This window comes from Dermacentor variabilis, chromosome 3 (genome assembly GCF_050947875.1).
Source record: "Dermacentor variabilis isolate Ectoservices chromosome 3, ASM5094787v1, whole genome shotgun sequence".
Taxonomy (NCBI): Eukaryota; Metazoa; Arthropoda; class Arachnida; order Ixodida; family Ixodidae; genus Dermacentor; species Dermacentor variabilis.
Genome location: NC_134570.1, coordinates 172,474,033 through 172,496,699, shown reverse-complemented (window position 1 = coordinate 172,496,699; position 22,667 = coordinate 172,474,033). Strand labels below are relative to the sequence as shown.

The 22,667-nt window shown below is 45.6% G+C and overlaps 2 protein-coding genes and 1 long non-coding RNA gene across 3 annotated transcripts in view; 1 reads left to right on the top strand and 2 right to left on the bottom strand.

Annotated features, from left to right (window-relative positions):
• Positions 1–387: 387 nt before the first annotated feature.
• Positions 388–22,667, bottom strand: part of LOC142576525 ((3R)-3-hydroxyacyl-CoA dehydrogenase-like) — a 29,891-nt gene continuing 7,611 nt past the window's right edge. The window contains exons 2-3 of the mRNA XM_075686676.1: positions 5,171–5,364; positions 388–1,056 (exon numbers count right to left, since the gene is read on the bottom strand). Coding sequence (XP_075542791.1) covers positions 640–1,056; positions 5,171–5,364 — 611 coding nt within the window. The 3' untranslated portion in view covers positions 388–639. The remainder of the gene's footprint in view (positions 1,057–5,170; positions 5,365–22,667) is intronic.
• LOC142573835 (uncharacterized) lies at positions 11,556–15,122 on the top strand. Its single transcript, XM_075683073.1, has 4 exons — positions 11,556–11,724; positions 12,307–12,475; positions 13,736–13,809; positions 14,358–15,122. Exons 1-4 carry the CDS (start codon positions 11,556–11,558, stop codon positions 14,735–14,737), a joined length of 792 nt encoding a protein of 263 aa, XP_075539188.1. The 3' UTR covers positions 14,738–15,122.
• On the bottom strand, positions 17,096–18,223 carry LOC142576526 (uncharacterized). Its single transcript, XR_012826865.1, has 3 exons — positions 18,173–18,223; positions 17,262–17,422; positions 17,096–17,177 (listed from the first exon to the last, which is right to left on the bottom strand). It is a non-coding gene; the product is annotated as an uncharacterized LOC142576526 (long non-coding RNA).

The window sequence follows — 22,667 nt, the reverse complement described above, 5'->3', positions numbered from 1 at the left end:
AAACACTTCCGTGTTTTTGTCAAGTTCTTTTTAGGCGGATGTGGCTCATTTCGAAAAAAGTTGCTCATATTGTAGACTGGTGCTCGTTTTCTATTAGTTACCCCCTGCAGTAATCGCACAGTCGCTTTCGATTATGTCTTCTTATGTAAATATATTTCGTACTCAAGTTATGTCTTGATCCCTAGACATGTAATCTCATTTTCCTAGATTCGACTAAACAAGACACGGCCATGAGTGGGATGGTACGACCTCATACGCTTCGGTCCGTGCTGTCGCAACGCCCCAAACTCCTATATAAAACAGGTGCCCATGACGCTCCATTGACGGCACGAATTGAATGTCACCTCCATTGATCTTTATTACAAATTTCAAAATCAGACTGCCACAACAAAGGGAAAACCTGCATTCATTCAGCCGTCATCGCGGCAATTATTAACAACGTACAGAAAACATTATTACCTTGTGGTCCTATCTTTGTATCCAAGGTTACACTAACGCTTGCATCAACTTTGTTCTCAAGCCACTGGAACAAGTACCAGAAAATTCAGACCTGGAAGGTTTACACGAGATATTTAACAGCCCCGCATTGGATGTATACTTATTGTCGCTTGTCACTATTTGAAAGCGAGTAAAAATAATTCACATCTTGAATCCCCCTGTGACTTCAAGCGCAGTTCCCGTGATGAAGGAGCTCGTTCTGGGCGAGCACAAGAACTTGATCGCCTCTGCTATCTCCATTGGTTGGCCGGTTCTCTTGAGCGGTGTGTTCGAGATAACTCTCGCCTTGTTGCTTTCGCCAGCTTCGGCCATCATCGGGGTATCCACCCATCCGGGTACTACAACGTTGCAGCGGATGCCATGCTTCGCCACTTCCGACGCTGCCGACTTCGTTAGAGCCACGACGCCGGCCTTGGCAGCGGCGTACGCACACGACGGCATAGAGCCGCACTTGGCTGCAAGGCTGGAAACGTTCACGATGGCTCCTCTCCATTCAGAAAGCGGTTTCCCAGAACGGAGCATATCATGAATAGCTGCCCGGTTCACCAGGAAGGTACCCTGAAAACACCAGAAGCAACTTTAAAAATCCCTTCTATATATCATAAAGTCAACAGTAATTTACAGTTTTCGCAATGCTCAGACGACTATCCTGGCGTCAGTAACTGCGCCAAGATAGATAGTGTGGATGTTCTCCTGTAGTGACTTGAGTATCCTTTTAATTCCCATTACCCCTTTTCCCAGCAGAGGGTAGCCAGCCAGTACTTACACTGGCTAACCTCCCGGTCTTTCCTTCCCTTTTGTCTCTCCCTCTTGAATTGAATGATTGGAATATTGCTTGACTCATTGTCTTTCTTCCTCAACAACAGAAAGAAAAACACATCTCATTGTGGCCTGTTGAACCACTGGAACACACCATTCACTTTTGCCGGTTTCTCTCATCAAAACTATGAAACAAGACCTCACTCGCCTTCAAAACAGGCACCATTTTCCAGCCCATTTGCGCATGACTAAAGAAAGGTGCCGATCCTACAAACAGCTGGAATCAATGTAATGTCAGTCATTCTACTGCCCAACTAGCCTCGGACGGGATTGCGCAACTCGCTACCACAGAGCACGACATAGTGACTTAAGTAGCCTTGAACTGATTGATTGGCATACTGCTTGACGTATTGTCTTTTTTCCACAACAACAGAAAAAGAACACGTCTCATTGTGGCATGTTGAACCACTGGAACACACTATTCACCTTTTCCGGTTTTTGTCTTCAAAAATATAAAACAAGAACTCACTCGCCTTCAAAACGAGCACCATTTTCCAGCCCAAATGCGCATGAAATAAATAAAGGTGCAGATCCTACACACAGCCGGAAGCAACGTGATGTCGTCATCATTTCATCATTTATTATCCCTTAAGGGCCCTGGATTGGGCATTACATAAGGGGGCGGGTTAACAAGAGAAGTATTCACGTGGTCATATAATTATAAAGCGAAATAAAAGGACAGACAGGCAAAGTAACATTATACATTGTTATGGAACCGTGGTTGCAGGCAAAGACGGAAGAAAAAAGACGAAAATAACACCCATGCAGTTGATCTCCGCATATGTTTACAATTGAATAAAAAGGTTACAATACAATTCAATATAAAACTCAATTCAATACAAAAATATAATTCAATACACATATATATACCCACAAGTCAAAGCAGAAAATGTGACATATATGTTATGTCCCATCTTAGGGAAGAGCCACAAAGTGAAATACGCGTTGGATATATGAGAAAAGCAGGAAATGTTTACCGATTACGAGATTATTTGGCAAAGTGAGCCGATATTAGCTGCCTGAATTTTGAGTTGTCACGTTCATTGACTAATGGTTCTGGAATCGAGTTCCATTCTTCAATCGCCAATGGTAAGAAAGACTTATTAAAAGGGTCTGTCGAACCAGTTATGCGTTGTACACTCATAGAATTGAAAAGACTACGTGATGTCCGTACAGGTGGCACTAAAAGGGAGGTTCTCAGGTCAGGGCGATTATAGTATAGATTTTGAAACAGGCATAGCCGTGAAATCTTCCTTCGATGGGCTAACGATTCAAGATTAATAGATGATTTAATGGCACTAATGCTAACCCGTTTATTATATTTGGAAACGATGAAGCAAGCCGCCCGATTCTGAATGCTTTCAAATGAGTCAATTAGATATTCCTGGTGAGGACTCCATATTGCGCTGGCATATTCAAGTTTCGGCCTAACGTACGCCTCATAGGCGACTTTTCTGATATAACTGGGGGATAAAGAAAGGGCAAGCTAAATGAAACCAAGTGTTTGAAATGAAACCAAACTGCCACTACTTTCGTGATGCGTTCAGACCAGTTGAGTTTGTCGGTGATAACAACACCTAAGTATCGGTACGATTCAACACGTGATATGGCAGTGGAGTTTAACGAGTATGAAAAGTTAAAGGTGGAAAGCTTTCGAGATACTTGCATGCTCTTGCATTTGGATATGTTTAGATTCATCAGCCAGGTGATGCACCAAGTTTCTATTCTATCAAGGTCTTTCTGGAGGAGTCTCTGGTCAGAGGTGGTAGTTATGCGACGATAAAGAACGCAAACGTCCGCGAAAAGGCGAATCGTGGAGGAGATATTTGCAGGAAGGTCGTTGATAATGACTAAAAATAAGAGGGGTCCAAGGACAGAGCCTTGGGGTACGCCTGAAATGACTTTGGAGGTTTTGGAGCGGTGGTTGCCGATAACAGTAAACTGGGTGCGGTCTCAGAGGAAACAAGAAATCCATGACAATATTAAGGGATCTAGAGAGAGAGAGGAGAGTTTAGCCATAAGACGCTAATGTGGAACCCGGTCAAAGGCCTTAGAGAAATCCAGGTAGATGATATCAGTTTGAAAACATGAATCTTAGTTCAGGTGAAGGTCGGTAGTAAACTCGAAAAGCTGGGTATCGCACGAAAATCCAGAGCGGAATCCATGTTGTTTGGTAAAAAGGAAGGAGTTCCTGTCCAGGTGAGAGCAGACTTGTGAGTATATGATGTGTTCCAGCATTTTACAAGCAATACACGTTAATGAAATTGCTCGATAGTTTCATGGATCAGAGCGGTCACCAGCCTTGAAAACCGGGACAATCTTGCTTAATGTCCAGTCATTTGGAATTGCTGAACTTGAAAGTGATTGACTAAAAATTATTTGTAATATCTGGCATGAAATATCTCTTGCACCTTTTAGTTTCTTGGTAGTTATATCATCCGGCCCGGGAGCGCTTGATGGCTTCAAGTTATCAATGAGTTTAGCTATGCCTTCGACTGAAATGGAAATTGGAGGCATCTGGCTGAAATTATGACTGGGATAGCTGGGTACGTTTAGCACTGGTTCCCGAGTAAAAACTGAAGAAAAGTAAGTGTTCATGACATCTGCGCAGTGATATGCGGCGACGTGCGAGCCATCTTGATCGTGCAAGATTATATTTTGAGGCGAGTTTCGGTTTGGCAACAGGATATTCCAGAACTTTTTAGGGTTATTCCGAATGATGTTATGCAAGTCTTCATGGAAAAATTTCTTTTTCGAATGCCTCAAAAGATTTGTATAACCCCGGAGGCACTCAAAGTACTTGTCCCATTTTGAAGCAGAGGCAGAATTTTTAGCAGCTCGGAAAAGTCGTTTTTTTTTTTCTTAACAACCGTCGAAGGCCATTAGAAAACCAGTGCTTATCAGCATCTCCGCGAATACAGATCAGCTGGACATATGTTTCAATGAGCGAAAGCATTTTTTGCTTGTAAAGTAACCAGTTACTATTAACGGTTCGCTTGTGAGCAGTTTTACTAAAGTGATAAAGAAAAGCCTCCAGTTCAAGGTTAATTTGCGCATAGTCGGCTTTGTTATAGTCGCGAATATATTTTAAAGATGGCTTGCGTGTGGGAATGGGAATAGCCAAATTAAAAAATAGTAGTTTGTGATCACTAAGGCCACTACTAGTACACGAGAGAGACTGACATAACTCAGGCTTTGAAACAAATACTAGATCAAGGATGTTGGTACCACGGGTTGGGATTCTAACAGACTGCACCCAAGCATTCTATAGCCTATCTAGCCTCGGACGGCATTGCGCAACTCGTTACTACATACCCGCCGTGGTTTGTCAGTGGATATGCTGTTGGGCTGCTGAGCACGAGGTCGCGGGATCGAATCCCGTCCACGGTGGCCGCATTTCGATGGGGGCGAAATGCGAAAACACCCGTATGCTTAGATTTGGGTGCACGTTAAAGAACCCCAGGTGGTCAACATTTCCGGAGTCGAAAACTACGGCGTGCCTCATAATCAGAAAGTGGTTTTGGCAAGTAAAACCCCATAACGTAATTTAATTTCGTTACCACATGGCACGACGTACAAGACGAGCAAAAGGGTGTGTGTCTCCGAGCTCACTCATCAGGATAAGCGGCTCTGCTTTAGCTCCTACGACCTGCGACATCGTTAGTGCAGCCTGTTGCGCCTCCGTCCTCTTAACCAAAGTGGCCAACGGCTTCAAGACAGATAGCTACGTATCGCTTGATGCGGCAAGGCATTATTCGCCGTAATAGTAAATTTGCAACGAATCATTTTGAAACTAGGACGTTTACTCCTGGCTCAAGATGCTTCACATTAGCTTCACCGACCGATGTCTCACCTTAAGTTCGATCTTGATAATTTCATCGAAAAGCTCATCCGTGCACTGGGAGAGTGGCGCCGTGCGCAGAATACCGGCGCAGTGGATGACGAAGCTCAGTGGCTCGGAGAACGCACTCCTGATGCCATTGAAGAGCTGCTCCACGGACAACGGTTCACCCACGTCAACGTACATGGCCTGGTGCTTGGCGTCACCTGCGCACAGTGAATGATGTGCTAAGCGCACGGCATAAAGTGTACACTGCAGTGCAAGGAGAGCTAAGCGTTTCCCGTTTGCAATCAAGCAGGCAGTTTCACGAGCAATAGGCTCCACCTCGTCGAGTCGCAGGGTGCGGGCACTGTAAAACTATTTGTGATTCAAGCGCAAAAGAGTGATGTCAAGCGGATACTCGAATATGGAAGCGAAAGAACACGCTTTATGTCCGTTATGCTAGAGTGATAGCCATGTCTTCAAAAAGAAAGAACAAGTGCACCCATTCTGCACAGATTCTAAAGGGTTCATTTAATTATCGCGGAATGGTGACCAAATAGGAGCTGCATACTTAAGCTGCGGACTGACAAGTGTTTCAAAAGTGAAGTTACGAATTTTAGCAGTGAAGGTCCACCTTGGTTTCTTCAGTGAGTGAGTGAGAAAACTTGATTTCGAATGAGAACGATTCGCGTCCGGCGAGTTAGTGGGCTGGGGCACCCGCCGAGGTTACGGCCAAGAGTTCTCGCCTCTGGGCGTCTTCCTAGTCCCGCTGGACTGCCCAGAGTTGGCCTTCCAGGTTCGAGCTGAGAAGCGCGGCCTGCCATGAGCGCGGAGGCTGTCGATGGAGGCTTCGCTCGCATTGTCCTGTATTGGTTCCTGGCATTCCCATAGCATGTGTTCTAGCGTGGCTCTGGTGCCACACACTTTGCGTCTATCTGTTGTGTGTACGACTGGATAAATAGGTGCATTAGTACCGGGCTCTTGTAGGATTTGGTTTGTAGTTGTCGCCACCGGACAGCTTGCAATCTGGTGAGTTGTGGATGGGGTGGTTGATAAGTGCATCTTTGCATCCTGTAATGGTTGGTGATGTCGTTCAACCTGGTCATTCTGTCTTCCCATTCCCATACTTCGGAGGGCCCTGCCGAGGGGTCTACCTTCGTCGTAAAGTCAGTCCTCGAGCTACGTTGTGTGCCGCCCCGTTAGGGTTGTCCTCTCCCGTTGAGTAGGTGGTGTGGGCTGGTATCCATAGGATTTGGACGCATCTGTCTTCCCTTGTTGGTTTCCCTTTTCTGAGCAGGTTTAGCGCCTCAGCTGAGGCCCGGCCGTTCGCGAAGTTGCGTACCGCTGTCTGAGAATCGCTGATTATATAATATGCGTTGGTTTGTGCTATGGCTAACGCTATAGCCACTTCCTCCGCCGTTTCGATGCGTGTCGTGTTTATAGTCAAGCTTATGCGGCATTGTCTGTTGTGATTAAGTACTGCTGCGACAAAGCTGCGTCTGTGTTTATAACGTGCAGCGTCTACAAAGACCGCGTCCTTGTTCCTACCGTAGTTCTTTGCCATGTTCTTTGCCCTGCTTTTTCTTTAGCTTACCAGCTAATTTTCATTTGCTTTCTTGTGCATTATGGGTGCTGCGTTATACGAAATATGCATGCATTTTGTTCAATGTTGTTGGTAAGTAGATGTGAAACCATAAAATTTGTTGTTGCACCCTGAGGTTGTTCTAGATAACTTCTAGATTTAAATTTCAACCACAGCAGCTGATTTCATAAATGTTTTCTTTGGCTTCATTGTCTATTGGCTCTTTATGGTCGGGATTAAGAAGATTCGAGCCGCTCAATTGTTAACTTTAGCACCATTGTTAACGTTAACACATACACAGAAATATATATATACACACACACACACATGTATGTATATATATATATATATATATATATATATATATATATATATATATATATATATATATAATTTACACTGATTTATCGTTTCTTTATTTCATTTATTAAGCACAAGTAATTTCCCCTATGTTGTCCTTGGTGTCAGTGCTCGTTGGCTTCTTATGATATGACTAATAAAAATCGGGCCCCTCGGTTAACCCCCTTTCTTCTTGTTCATTACATAACGAGGGTCTCGAGTCCGGCAACATCGATGCCTTCAGGTAGCATGTGTGGGTTTATTGACCAGTTGCCTCCATCCAAAAAGATCACGTTCTCGTGACGCCTGCGACAAAAAGAACGTTCCGCGTCCGTCGCCAAGGTCTGTGAGTGGTGGCGCTGGCTAACACTCCCAGGTTCTACAACACAAATACTCAAGAAAGTGGATGGGGAAACGGCGCCCCGGTAGTTCAATTGGTGGAGCATCGCACGCGAAATGCAAAGGTTTTGGGTTCGGTTCCCACCTGCGGCAAGTTGTTTCTTCATCCACTTTAATTCGCATTGATTTTTCGTTTCCTTACTTTACTTATTAAGCACAAGTAATTTCCCCTATGTCATCCTCGGTGTCATTATTTGTTGCCTTCCTATGATATGATTAATAAAAATCGGTCCCCTCCGTTAACCCCTGTCTTCTCGTTGAGATATATTGGGCCTCTCGATTTCCTTTCCCCTCATGCATACACACACAGACACACACAGACACACACACACACATATATTTATATATATATATATATATATATATATATAAATTGACACGTGTACTTCTTTATTTTTGTCGGGCGACCACGTTTCACCGCCTAACAAATGTTATTGCACAGCGCACGACGTGCCTGCATGTATAGGAAGTTTCTGGACTATTATCGACCGTTCCATCGGCTGTCTGTGACGGAACCTTGTGTAATCTGATTGCATGTATGCGCGACGCGAATGATGTAAAACTGTGTGGAAGACACGCGGGCCCCAGCGATTACTCTGGAACATTCAATGGCTGATGTATAAAAGCTGACGTGCTTGAGCCGCCGATCGGATATTCGACGATCGCCCTGGCTGTGTTCGCCGCTGTTGCCTTTCTTTGAGTACAGCGGGTTTTTTAAGGGAACAAGTTCGCCCAATAAAACGCTAGTTTCGTCATTCCCAGTATTGCTGCTTTCCCCACCGTCACTACTACGTGACATCTGGTGGAGGTGCGGGGTAGATGCGGCAAAATTCTAGAGAACTGGTTTGCCGAATTTCTTCGATGTATGCGATCGTCGCGCCCTTGTTAATGTGCTTGAACTCGTGTCTGAAGTTTGTCAGCAATGCTTTCGTTTTGCCTCCGTGCAGTCGAGTGATCCCTCAGGTGACGCAAATTTCACGGTCGAGCAGTAGACGTTGGTCACCCTCGATGACACCTTCTACGTCAGCAGACCAAAAACAAGAAAGGGACTGGAATAGCACACTGTGGTATAAAGTTTGTAAACAGGGATAAGGTGCCTCAGAAAGGCTGGCCAACGTTTCCTTTGACGAAGATAGGTCCTCCTGTCGAAACTTTGGCCAGGCTTTCTAAGGCACTTTATCCCTGTTTACAAACTTTATACCATAGTCTACGTCAGCAGGTGTCTCGGTGCCGAGGGAAATAATAATGCTGGTGTGCTGCGGCAGGCTGACTTGATCTTCGAGCACACTCGAGACGCAGTGGCAGCGAGAGCTCTCCAGCGGTATCGCTTGATTTTCCGACAGTGTTATCGATTTCGACTTCAGGTCGATGATTGCGCCGTGTTGGTTCAGGAAGTCCATGCCGAGAATGACGTCTCGTGAACACTGTTGGAGGATAAGGAAGGTGGCAGGGTAAGTTCGGTCATGAACGGTAATTCTCCCCGTGCAGATTCCAGTCGGCGTAATGAGGTGTCCTCCAGCCGTCCGAATTTCAGGGCTTTCCCATGCAGTCTTAACTGTCTTCAACTGGGCGGCTATGTGTCCGCTCACTACGGAGTAATCAGCCCCTGCGTCCACTAAGGCGGTAACTGTGTGGCCGTCGAGAACCACGTCGAGGTCGGTGGTTCTTTGTCTTGCGTTGCAGTTAGGCCTTGGCGTCGGATCACGGCTGCGTCGCATTGACCTGTGGCTGGTATGTGGCGTCGTCAAGTCGTCTTTCGTCGGCGTATTCTCTGCGTCCAGACTTCGTCGAGACGGCGGCGTATTGTTGTTATGTCGTCGAGATAGTTTCTTCGGCGTCTTCGTGGGCGGTGGAGGATCTTGTCAGTTCGACGAACAACAACCGCACCTCCATCGGTTGCTGCTTTTAGTTTTCCGGATATGGCCTCGCAGAGCGGCCCCGGGCTGGCCAGTGTATGGTCGGCGCTGCGTTGACAGGTAGCGGCCTGGTGATGGCGAACGGGAGGGTCGTCGAGGACTCCACTGAGTAGCGACAAGGTAGTCGGCGATGTCACGCGGGCGCTCTCCAAGCTGTGGCCGCGGCGCATTGACGGTGAACCCTCTCAGTCCCAAGTCGCGGTATAGGCATCGGCGGTACCCATGGCCGGCTTCTTCCTAGTGATAGCAGAGCGGTCGGTGGTCGGGAGCTCGCCAAATGTCCGTCTTCCTCGCGTAGCTGCGCTGGGCGACGGGAAGGCGTGCTGGCGGCGGCGGCTGTGGACGACGGAATTGCGGCGTTAAGCCTGGGATACATGGAGCGAAAAGCCGGCGTCCAGGCGGCGAAAAACGCCCGGCGTCGAACGCTCGCCCCTCGGCGTCCAAAAATTTGACTCCCGCCGGCTATCCGGACCGATCGGAAAAACCGACGCCCGGCGATCGACGCCGGCGGAAGTGGCGGGAGTGCCTCTCGTGCTCACCAGGCGTCGCGACGATCGTTCTCCCACCGACTTCCGGTATCCGCCGAACGTTTTTGTGTTTTTTTCCTTTTTAGCTGGTGCCTCCGTGGGAGCGTCCGTCGCGCGGCCGCGCTGGAGCGACGGAATGTGGGCGTTTGCGCTTGTTTGGACGCGCACTTTTGGTCTCTCTGCGCGTGAAAAGGACACCAGCGATCGTTACAGCCGAATATTGAATCTTTCAGAGCATTAAATGAAGAGTACAAATTTGTGTATACATATTTTTCATCTACAAACTTAAGTGACGTGCTCACGAAAGAGATAATTATATATGCGGTACAGTTTTCTTACCAAGCCTTTCAAAAATTGTAATTACTGTGAAATATCCTGCTTAAAACCTTTATTCTGCGTAAGTGTTGATTATTACTCAAAATGCAGGCAAATAAGTGACAGCAAAGGTAAACTTTGCCCATATTTACAACGTCAAATTGCAGTAAACTCGGCGGACTCCAATAAGTACATCATGGAAGTCTAAAAAAAAAAGAATTGGTGCCGATGTGCTCAATAACATTTCCTCGTTTTAAGAAGTTAACTTTCGTCGGGGGTGATGGGGTATTAAACTCTTTGAAATCACTGGTGACGCCAACGTCACTATAATCGTCGCGTGGGTGCTATGAGCTAGCAGTGGCTAATCAGAACTAATATTTCGTCTTTTCGCAACTCTTGGTGGTGCTTGATCACACAGATTGCGTTCTTTTCTTTTCCAAGTAGCAGGCTTCTATTCATACTCTGGAACATCGGGGAAGATTGTTAATGGCACCGCATCGTTTTTCGACTGAGGCACATCGCGTGGCATATCGACTGGCTATAGCACGCTTCTAAGCATCGCTCGCAGATTACAGTGGCATCATCCAAATATTTGTCACCACCTTTGATGTTTCGGCCCCGTTGTTGCAGTATCTTATTTTTAGTGCTGCGAAGAAGACTATGTCGTTGTGCAATACTCGTGCTCAGGCACCACTCGCTCCTGTCGGTGCCCGCACACTGAAAATATCTTGCACTTATCGTGTCTGAGAAGACAGAGCGCTCAACGCGTACGGTGACGCACAGAAACAACCCACTATTATTAATGCAACCGCTGCCAAGAGTTATTTCCAAAAATGGCCGGTAGCAAGAATGAAAAAAGAAATTAAAGGTACGAAAGTAAATTTAAAAAAATGCGTACACTAAATAATGTAACTTTTATAAATTGCTGACTTCCGCGTCACAGGTTGCACATGCTGCTGTCGGCGTACGTATAGAAAAGGCGACGCTAGCAAAGATAGCATACAAAGGGACAACTGAAACTGCTACGCTAAAAGCCTAATGAAATCCAGAAGGGTACACGGCAAGCTGTATGCCCTGAGGTGAGCGGCAGACGAAACTAATGAGACACATATGGTGACGCACGGCACCGGGGAGCGTCCAAGGAGCGCACATGTGAAGATAGCAAAGCATTCTGTTTCCACGTGAAATGCCGAAAGGCATGAGAATAGTTTACAGAGAAAGCGGGTGTTCCAGACAAGCCAAGCGTTGGTACGAAGAGAAAGCGCCCACTCGGTATACGGTTGTCGCGGATACCAGAGGTGCGCGGATCCGAGTGCTCTAGGGACAGCACTGTAACCATGGCAAAGTCATCGAAAGCAGCGAGACTAGAATATAATGATAAGCTCATTTCAGCAGTACAAATACGTGGCATAATTTGGGATTGTGGTCGCCAGGACTACAAGGACCAGCGAAAGAAAGCTGCGGCATGGGCAGAGATCATCGCCGATATCGGAACCGATCCGGAAGGTAAGTTCACAATGTTGGCACTGATGAAAACAAATTTATATGCGGAAGTGATCACCCGATGATACCACCCCTTGTGCTTTCTGTACACGACCGCGTTGATTTACATATTCGTCGCGCCCCCTTATTGTCGTTCTAATTGTAGGATAGTTATATAATTCTTGCGCCCTTGATGTCCCATCAAACTCGTTCCTTCTGCTTTCCTGTTGTTGTTTTATTTCTTTTTCATTCCCCTTTATCTCAGTATATAGTTTTCAAAACCAGTGTGCGATCTATGTGTGCGTGCACGCACGGAATGTTTTGGGCGCCAGGACGAGTGTATGGGTGCAGCAGCTTCAGGCGCTGTTTACACCGCGCGTTTAGATTAGTAACTATTCTAATTTTTTTTACCAAGTTATTTTAGGATCACGCTCGGCTGCGACGCGCAAACAGATGAGCGATGCGCTTCTATGAAAACCACAGTTGAAATCTATGAAAGTTTAGCTTTAATCAGAGTGGGAAATATTCATTCGGCCACATGTTGTTTTGCTGTGAACTTGTGATGAGTTATAAATACGCTTAATATTAACGCGTCCCTGCATCCAGGTTCAAATGTCCAAGCAAGGTGGAAGAGCCTCAGGGACACATTCAGGAAAAAGTACCGCGTTTGGAAGGATGGTGCACCCAGTGGCTCTGGAGCGAGCGAGTCAAAGCATGTGCGCTGGCCGTACTTCCACCAGCTAATGTTCCTGAAGGACCAGATGGATATTGGCAGGTGTGTACATTTATTGTTTGGGTGGTATGTGTTAATCAGATACAAATGCTGATGAGGCACCTGATATTATTTCATAATATTTGCGATGTTGACTTATTTCGTTGCAGGCTATTGAACACTTGATTGTCAAATGATAGACAGCATTGTTGACCAAGAAATAAAATCAGGCAAGTTGGTCTGTCAGTTAGGGAAACTGAGTTGAGCTAAAGGGACAAGGTTGATAGAGAATGGTAACACACGACGATGTGTGTTTTTATGTCCGTATACTCGTTCTTTCACATGGTAGAACCAATGTCTTTATGTCTTCCTTTTTCCCTCGAACAGTAACGGGATGGAACAGCCTACCCTATAATAAACTTCTCAGCACTGACTCAATAGCGTCTATTACTATCTGATATTAGTGCTTGTTCTTACGAAATCTCGTTACAATTTGTATCGTTGTGCAATATTTATTGATTGGCGCGTTGTAGTAATTTTGAATTATGCACTCCTCCTTTTTTTTTCTATTACATTTCCTGTGCTTTGAAATTGTGCTTGTGAAACAGCGTTTCAATTTGTATCTGCCACTCTCTATGCATTATTTAGAGGTGCTTTACTCATTATGTAATTGTACTTTCTATTACATTTTTCCGGAGCTTTTTTTACTCCTTCGTCAATCTATTGTGTTTACTTTTTGTATGTACCTTTCCCCTCCTGCCTGGGCCTTCTAAGGCCTGCAGTATTCCTAAATAAATAAATAAATAAATAAATAAAATCACTCAGTTTCCCAACTTTGCAAAACATTGTCTCTTGCCTATTTGTACATTGAAAATTGGGTGAGTTAATGTTGGTTCATTTTTGGAAGAACTCGAAAAGATGGGTCATGAAGAGGCAAAAAATGCTTGTCATGCGGCCGTAAAGATGTTGGCCTGTTAGAGCGATGTGTTAATGTGCGCTTTAATGAACATGAAAATGCAGTAAAAATAAAGCAATGTTGCACTGAGCTCTGCATTGCCGAGAATGGGGATCTGTTCCTTTTTTTCATAATACTGTTGTATTGTGCAGGTATCGCGATCAAAACACGACGGAAATGTTTGAGGCGTATCATATATCGAAGAATAAGCAGATTCCTGTCTAGGACAGGCAAGAATCGCGCTGTCAAAGAGATAAATTTAGTTTCTAGGTGTATGATAGCCTTGAAGCTTTCATGGTTTGTTCATTTTTGTTTGTGCAGTGCTGTTTACGTTTGTATTTTTGTACACTTCTATTTATTGTTCTAAGGACCATGTCCAACATGTGGGAACCAGTTGAAGACACGGCAGAAAGTTTGCTGCAGGGAATGTACAGCGAAGAAGGTAAAAAAAAAAACTTTCGTATCAGAATTTTGCAATAATGATCTCATCATGCCAGCACTGGCATATTATTGCAATGAGTATGACATTTTTAATGAATAGCGATACTTGTCAATCTACCCGGAATTGAAAAGCGAATAGTTGGTTACTGCTAGCTTTCGTGACTTCGGCCTCTTTAGACAGAGCATAATCCCACAGAAAGAAACAAAATGACCCTTAAAAATGTTGCTCGCAAAGGCACTTTATGTACCGCTGCCGTATTGCTGAGATCGCTGACAGCTATACCTTTATAACGTTTCGTATGGTCACTTATTGTGCTGTGTGCATGTAGTGCTATGTAGAACTGTAATGGTCATTTCTCTGATCTATGACTATAAAATGATCAGCTAAATTGAAAAGCTCGCGCTTTGCTTGCATAAATATAAAGTATTTTTATACAATCTTGCTTGGTCAGAAGTGCCTTTGAAGTTTTTGGGCAATTCTGCTTAGAAATGTTGCACTGTAGCACAATTAATGCACTCTAATTTGTTTGCTGTCTCACAATTTCTTAGACTTGGAAGTGCCAGAAGGAGAGCTTTCGGGTGAAGCACTGCCTCATGGTGTACCAGCTAGCTGCCAACAAATGAGCAGTCAAGAAATAAGCAATGTTGAGCCAAGCACCTCCCACGCCTCAAGCCACGAAAGCTGCCCTGCGCCAACACTTCAGTGCGGTGTTCCTACACCCAAGAGGAAGCGCACCACGAAAGGCAGCAATCATTGGGAACTTGAAATGGGGAAAATAGATCAGCTGATCAATGATGACAGAGATCAGGCTTCATTGTATGGACAAATCTTAGCCCACAAACTGCGTCTGTGTCCGAAGACATCCAAAAAAACAATGGAGTTTGAGCTCCTAGAATTTTTCAAGAAGTACACATTCGATGAAATTTAATACAACTAATTGTCTCACAAAAGCATAACGCACTTATGAAAACTACCAGGGACCAGTTTACTATCTACATAGGTCACAACGATTTTTGAACAGCAGGAGTGTGCTGGACTGGGCTGGTTGGGTCATGTCGAAGGTGATCGAGCAACGCAAAGACGCAACGGGAGGGAAGATGCTGTGTCTGTCATCTCCCCTATATCCAATCATTCGCGCTGTTTGCTCCCTTTCAACTACTTTCATATATAGCATGTTACAAGCGCAGTTTAATATTTCAATAAACTACGTACTGCAACATATACATAGCAACACATTCTGATTGCACGATAACCGCAGTTCTTTTCCTATTACGAGACACAAAAAAATACAGACACTGAAAACAAGGTGTAATTATGGCAAGCATACAGTCAGATAGGAAATAACAGTCAAAATAGATTAGAACATTATCTCTATTTAATGAGATTCCAGAATGCGTTCAAGAAATACTCGAATTTATTTCTAACAGTGTTTACGAGACGGTTGACGGAAAGGAATGAGGAAGGCGTTTTCTGTTTATTGCTTTCTTCCCATTTTTCAAAGATGACAGGCATTCGGGAATGGCTAAGGTTTTATATGTGCCTGTGTATATCTACTTTCTGTCTTTCTTTCGTTTTTCTTAGAGTTATTAGTGTTTGGATCATGTTTTGTGTACGATACCCATATGGATGCAGTAAATGAAAAATTATTTGAGTGTATGTTCGTAAGTCACTTGTGAAAGCTCTATTTCGTTAGTAGATACTTTTTGTTACAATTTTTGTGACTGTGAAGTTGTTTAAACTGTTGTTATTGGAAATATTTTGTGTAACATATGTAAAGTATCTTGCAGTATGCAACGTTTTCTTTGTTTAGCTGTCAACATCTTGTTTATAATCAGGGAATGTATATCTATATTGTACGGGTACCGGAGCCTCTGTCAGGCTTTGCGTACCTTAAGCTCCTGCACCTTTCTTGAACTGTAAAATAAAGATTCATTTCACATCACCACAGGAGTCTGCTATGCGTTCTGTGGTGTAGGGAGGTTGGTGTGCGCCCACTGCCATGAAACTGCACCTTCCTTCATAAAATATGCCGCGAAAATGTTTCGTGTATCAGCCGCACTTTTGCTGTACTTTCTTGACAGAGTGGCTTCCAAGTCAATGAGGTCACTTGACAGGGTCTCATTCCTCCACTGGCCAGGGACTACGTTGCCGTAGTTGTCCTCGCAGTCTGCATAGCCCGGTGGCGTGTATGTCATATCACGTGAACGTGACGCACTCAAAAAGTTGTGCACTGCGCAGCATGCCAGCACTACAAATGTTGCATTGTCCGGTTGAAGGTTGATGCGGCCAAGCAGGATCCTCCATCGTGCAGCCAAAATGCCAAAGGCGTTTTCCACAATGCGTCTGAAACATAACAGACCTCACTGGTTAGTTATCTAACACCACTTGTCGAATCTATGCATTTCCTGATGTTTCATTTTCCATGACAAATACCAGCTTCTCGGTTAGACTTCTATAGCATATTCTCTTTACCTTGCTCTGCTCAGCCGGTAGTTGAACACTCTCTGGCTCGGATCCATGCTTTTTCCTGGATAGGGCCTCATAAAATCTGGTCGCAGTTGAAATGCTTCGTCCCCGACGAAGACGTGTGGTGCGACGATGTTGGCCTTTGGGAGGCGTGCCGGGCATGGCAAGGCGAGGGCATTGTTTTCCATTTGTTTTCCAAGAGATGTGGCTTTGAAGACACCCCCATCACTGTGTCGCCCTGGAGCCCCGACGTCGACCATCACAAATCTGTAGTGTGCATCCACTACAGCCATCAGAACGATGGAGAATGTGCCCTGAAAATGTAAAGAAAACGCGTTAGCATCGATGGTATATGACTCATGACGGATGCTAGTTTGTTCGTGTATAGCCGTTGTTTATCACCCCTACCTTGTAGTTAAAGTAGCTGCTGCCCGAGTTTGCTGGCGCCATGATTTGCACGTGCTTTCCATCTACTGCCCCAACGCAGTTCGGAAAGTTCCAGTTCTTGGCGAAGCCACATGCAATGTCTTGCCAACGTTCTGGACCTGGAACCTACATTACACAAAAAGTCTACCTTTGTTAGATATATGCTACTTTCTAGCTTGGCTCATCCCCGCCATTGCACTCTTCATCACTGATCTAACATTATGACCTGATTTTCCGTGGATACTCCTATGTCCTGGCTAATGCTTCACGAGACAACAAAAATGTTAAAAGTGTTTACCAATTGTTTTCAAGTAGTTATGTCTTGACATATGCTACTCATACTTACAGGCATGTAGAGTGGCTTTAAGCGTTTCCAGATAGCTCTGCACGTCTGGTGAATAGTCAGACGACAAGTGGGTGGTGCCACTTTAAAGACCATGGCAATTTGCTTAATGGCCATTCCCGAAGACAGGTACCTGCAAGAAAAAGTAGGGAGTTTACGCGCACTGAACTCTGATATGTGTGCACACTATTGATGTTGCAATTATGGTTCGGTGTACCTGAGAGTAATAGCCAGTCTCTCTCCTGAGCATACCGGCTCCCTGCATAGGAACTTCTTGGCCAAGTCCTTTTTTAAAAGGCAGTGAAGATGGTCGAACATATCAGGAGTCATTCGATAATACTTGAAAAACATGGGAGGGTCCTTCCTCATTACCCGGAACTGCAATAATACCATAATCTTTGCTAAATGCATCGCTTTTGTTCAAAAGCAATTGAGCACATCTGCAGTTTGGCGGAGGTTCAGTAGCGCTGTTCTAGGCTCGAGCATCAATTAAAGGCATTGTAAAATAACGTGCATTAAACAGATCTGCTAAACTGTCCAGAATATATCGTCTAGAGCGAATAAATCGAACATTTGTCTCCTCGTTAACTGCGTCACGAAGCTTCAAAATGAATTTCACGAAGTACAGTCCAATCTAAGGCCTTGGTATTGATATTATTCGATTAATTTCATGTCTTTCATCATCGCACCATCTGTGCGATTACGGTGGCGCATCTTTGAGCCAATAATGAAGTTGGAAAATGAAAACCAAAACGAATATTCACAAGCTACAGCCTGATGTAGATGGCTAGCGTCGTTTCACTGACTGAAAAGTATAGAGGGAGTGGAGTCACAGACGTCGGCTGCACACCCTTGCATCTCAGGAAGACGCCCAGCGCTGGTGCAGCTGCGACATAGGTGTGCGCGCATGCAGCTCTGACAGGTGACATACCGTTTACATTCAGAATTACCAACTCCGCAGTTCAGCCATCCGAACAGTTTCAAAGAAAGTACTCTAGAATATTTGGTGCTGTGTTTATCACCTCTTGCTGGGCGTCAGAAACTAGACACAGGTAGGATATGCATGAAAGAGGCAGCAAAATTGCAGTTCTCGACAGAAAGCGTATGTATGCAGGAAAAGTTACTCACCGCAGTGTAATATTCCCCTTGTTTCTTTTTCTGTCGCCACACGGGATGTACCCAGAACCTTCGCTTCTTTTCATAAGGCTCTTGCAGCTGCCTCATCTGTATAAGCTTCTTCTTCAAAATAAGCAAACGACGGATAACTCCCATGGCAATGTTGAAATGCTGTCTTCCCTGCGGTGCTTTTCAAGATACTAATTTTCCAACAGCAGAGAGCGACGAGAAAAAGGACTGCGTTGTTGAAAAGCAAGAGGTTTTGTCCCGGAACCTGCACGGCGGCCCGTCGCGTGAGCAAACCCCTTTGCCCACAACAGCGTCAAGGCGCGCGGGAGCTCGTGCGCTCGACGCTTTTTTTCTAGCAGACGACAACCAATGACAAACGAAGCGATCCAAGGTTCCATGGGGCAAAATAGTGTGTGCATTGTACTGCTTTTCTTATTGCCTTTTTTGGGGGAGGGGGGTGGGGTGGGGCGCCCATATGGGCTTGGGTATAGGGGACGAAACGGTTTCTCGTTGGCGGCGCCCGAAGCTGCCTTTTTTTTTTTTTCCGCTGTCGGCACGCGTGCTCGTAAAGTTTGGTTTTGCGCTTCTTCGGAGAGAAATCACCCCTGCTATACAGCAACCAAAAGTCCCTTCTGCTCGAATGCCTGGAGGAAAAAGAGGAACGACACATTATAGTTTGAAGACGACCATGCCTGTTCTCCTGGCTGTTTGCATCTGTGTGGGCCCAGGCACCGAGAACAAGAGCCGCCCATTTCACGCCAAATATCGATAATTCTATCCTCTCCAGCTGCAGTACAAAACGCTAGTTCTTGGAGGAGGCTTTAAAACAGGAGCTGACACTGAAGTAAACATCAATAACCACAATTTATTTTTACGCAAAGTAAACGTCGCTGTTGGAGATCCACAAAACCTTCTGCAACGCCTGCAGTCCGCGGTGCCCGCTCACTCAACGTAGCCAGACCTGCCAGACGGCGCAAAGCCAGCCCGCTAAAATGCTTGCAGCTGAATGAAATGTGTAGAAATCGTTCGTAAGCGCCTCTATGAAACTTTTTTCGAAGTTGTTTAGTCAGTAACAATAAATAATACAATAAAAATTCTGCTTATTCTTTTTTTGTTATCCAGAAACACATTCGTAAAGTCTGGCAACAATGCGGCGGGCGCGCGGCGGCGTCCGCCCGTTTGTCGCTGCATGTAAGTGAAGCCAGCGAACCACCGGCGTCGTCCCGCCGCGTCTATTTCCGCCGCGCGATGTTCGCCGTGAAAGGACGCTCCATGTATCCCGCGCTTTACAGGGCCCTGGCGTGGTCGCAGAGGGGGACCTTGACGGTGGGCGACGACGGCGTAGGTCATCGCTTCCGGCTGGGGTTCCAGTGATTGTGGTTTCACCTTAGGAACTCCCAACGATCACTGAACCTCCTGTTTGACGATTTCGGCGATTGATTCCACTTGAGACGGCGACCTTGAGTAGAAGTTCTGACGACCGCTCTGATAGTCTCACATAGATCATCAGTGGCCAGTGATTTAACTCCGGCATAATTTGTAGAGTTCGTGCAGCGGTTGAATTGCCGGTTCCGCATCTAAAGTGCCTTTTAGAGGCTGGTGGCCTCGCGAAAAAAGTCGTCGACGATCTTCGGTGGGCTTCCTACCATTCCGGCGAAAAGCTCCTTCACACCACGCAAGAATAGGCGGACTTTCTTCTCTTCAGACATTTCCGGGTCGGCGTGGTGGAATAGACAGCTAATTTCCTCCGTGCAGTTCACAGGAGGAGGAGTAGATTTTAATGAACAGAAAGGAGGAGAGGTCGGCCTGGAGAGCGTGTCTCTAGCCTGATACTCCTCAGTGGGGAAAGGGGAAGTGGGAAATACAGGGAAATGTAGGTGGCGGGTGATTATGTTATGGTACAATGAGATAATATATACACGTTGTCCAATATGCGGATGCGCACTGTAGACGTGGTCTCATTAGGCAGCTGCATCCGGGTTTCTAATAACGATTGGGCTCGTTCTCGGCGTACGACGCTTGTGAATGTGTGCAGGAAGCCGCTTTGGAACAGGTCCCAGGTCGTTAAGGTGGCTTCTCGGTTCTCGAACCACGTCCTGGCGGCGTCTTCCAGTGCAAAAAAGGCATGTCGCAGTTCGTCGTCACTGTTTCAGCTGTTAAATGTAGTGACCCTCTCATATGTATCAAGCCAGCTTTCCGGGTCCTCCAAAGTTGAACTGCGGAACGTCGGAGGCTCCCTGGGCTGCTGCAGCACGATGGGGGACGCTGGGGCTGCCATTGGGATTGACTCCGTGAAAATCTTCCTGCTCGTCTCAAGCAAAAGTCCGCGCTCCGGGGGCAGTCCTTGCAGCCTGCGGCTACCTCGGTGGTTCTTGGCGACGTTGGTTCTGTCTTCCGCGTTCGGGCTTGGGTCACGGCTTTGTGGGGGCGTCCGGTACATGAAGGCAAAGCACCTCCACCACATGTCACGTGGTACTGACGGTGAGGAAGGCAACAATACTGGGAATGACGAAAATAGCGTTTTATCCGGTGAACTTGTGCCCTCAAAAAAACCCACTATACTCAAAGAACGGCGACAGCGGCGAACTCTGTCGGGGCGATCGTCGAAAATCTGATCAACGGGTCAAGACGTCAGCTTTTATACATCACTCATCGAATGTTTCAGAGTAATCGATGAGACCCGCGTTTCTTCCACAAATTTCTACATTATTCACGTCGCGCATACATGCAACCAGATTACACAAGGTTAGGTCACAGACAGCGGATGGAACCGTCGATAACCAAGAAACTTCCTAAACATGGAGGCTCGTCCTGCGCTGTGCGATAACATTTGTTAGGCGGCGAAACGTAGTCGCCCGATAAAGATAAAGAAGTACACGTGTCAATATATATATATATATATATATATATATATATATATATATATATATATATATTAACGAGGGGAACGGAAGCCGAGAGGCCCGATTTTGCTTAGTTATACTAGAACAAGCCAACAAAGAATAGAAGCACATAGAAAAAATACCAGGATGTTACTGACGTTTCGTCTGAGCACCGATTTCCGTTGGAGTGAAGGCCACTACACGGCCGAAACATCAGAATTCTGGTATTTTAACGCGATAGCGTTAAGGAGCTCGTGTCGCAGAAAAGCCGGTGTCGTCGGCGTCGGTGTCGGCGTCCGCGGCGTTGGCCGTGAGCGATAAATCACGGCAGGCACTTCATAAATAAAAAGCAACTTCCAAGATGGGCTGGGTGGGAATCGAACCAGGGTCTCCGGAGTGTGAGACGGAGACGTTACCACTGAGCCACGAGTTCGATGCTTGAAAGCGGTACCAAAGCGCCTCTAGTGAACGCGGTGTTGCCTTAGAAACGAGCTGTTTAAGGCTCAGGCGTGCGTCGCTTGCTCAGGCGCACATTTCGTTGTCGCGCCGAACGCTGCGTTGCTCGACGCTCACCGCGTCCGATGCGGGGCGCGTAGTCGCTGCGCCGTAGCCCATTGTCTTACACGCCTTGTCTTAGCCCATTGTCTTACACGCCTCTTACACGTCGACGGGAACGCTCTCGCGTTCCACTCTTGAATGCGAAGCTTAAGCGTCCTCCAATTTTTTCCTACGCGTTTGTATCCGTTGGCTTGCTTTAATGCCGGTTTCTGTGATGCAACGCTTCACTGAAACACACGCATATCAATTGATATATATATATATATATATATATATATATATATATATATATATATATATATATATATATATATATATATATATATATACGAGATGAACGAGGGTTAATTGAGAGGGCGCAATGTTTATTAATCATACCATAAGGAGCCAACAAACTAAGGCGCCATAGGGGAAATTGTACTAATTAAATTAAAGAAATGATAAATTAATGGAAATGAATGTGGATGAAGAAACAACTGGCCGCAGGTGGGATCCGAACCCACGTCAACGCATTACGCGTGCCATGCTCGACCAATTCAGCTATTATGGCGCAGTTTTCCCATCCACTTTCTTGGGTATTTATGTTTTACTGCAAGAAATAACCCTGGGAGTGTTAGCTAGCGCCACCACTCATAAACCATTGGGGCGGATGTGGAACATCCTTTCTGCCGCAGGCGTATCGAGTACGTGAGCTATATATATATATATATATATATATATATATATATATATATATATATATATATATATATATATATGAAGGCAGTAGTCCATCGGATCTGCTGTTTAATAAACTGAAAGTGCAGGCTCACCTAGAAAACTAGAACAAACATTTACTTTCTTTTTCTGTCAGGGTGAAGGAAGCATCGCAAAAAGAAAACAAGAAGGAAACACGTAAGGCGTCAAAAACACCAACACACGTATATTAGCTCAATTAAAACGAAATGACGCTCAGTCTGTGACTACAAATGCGCGTACATTCAGCAGCGCCCGCAAGGGAGGGGTATAAGAAATGTAAGATGGAAAGACACAGGCAGTGGAACATAGGGGAGAGGATT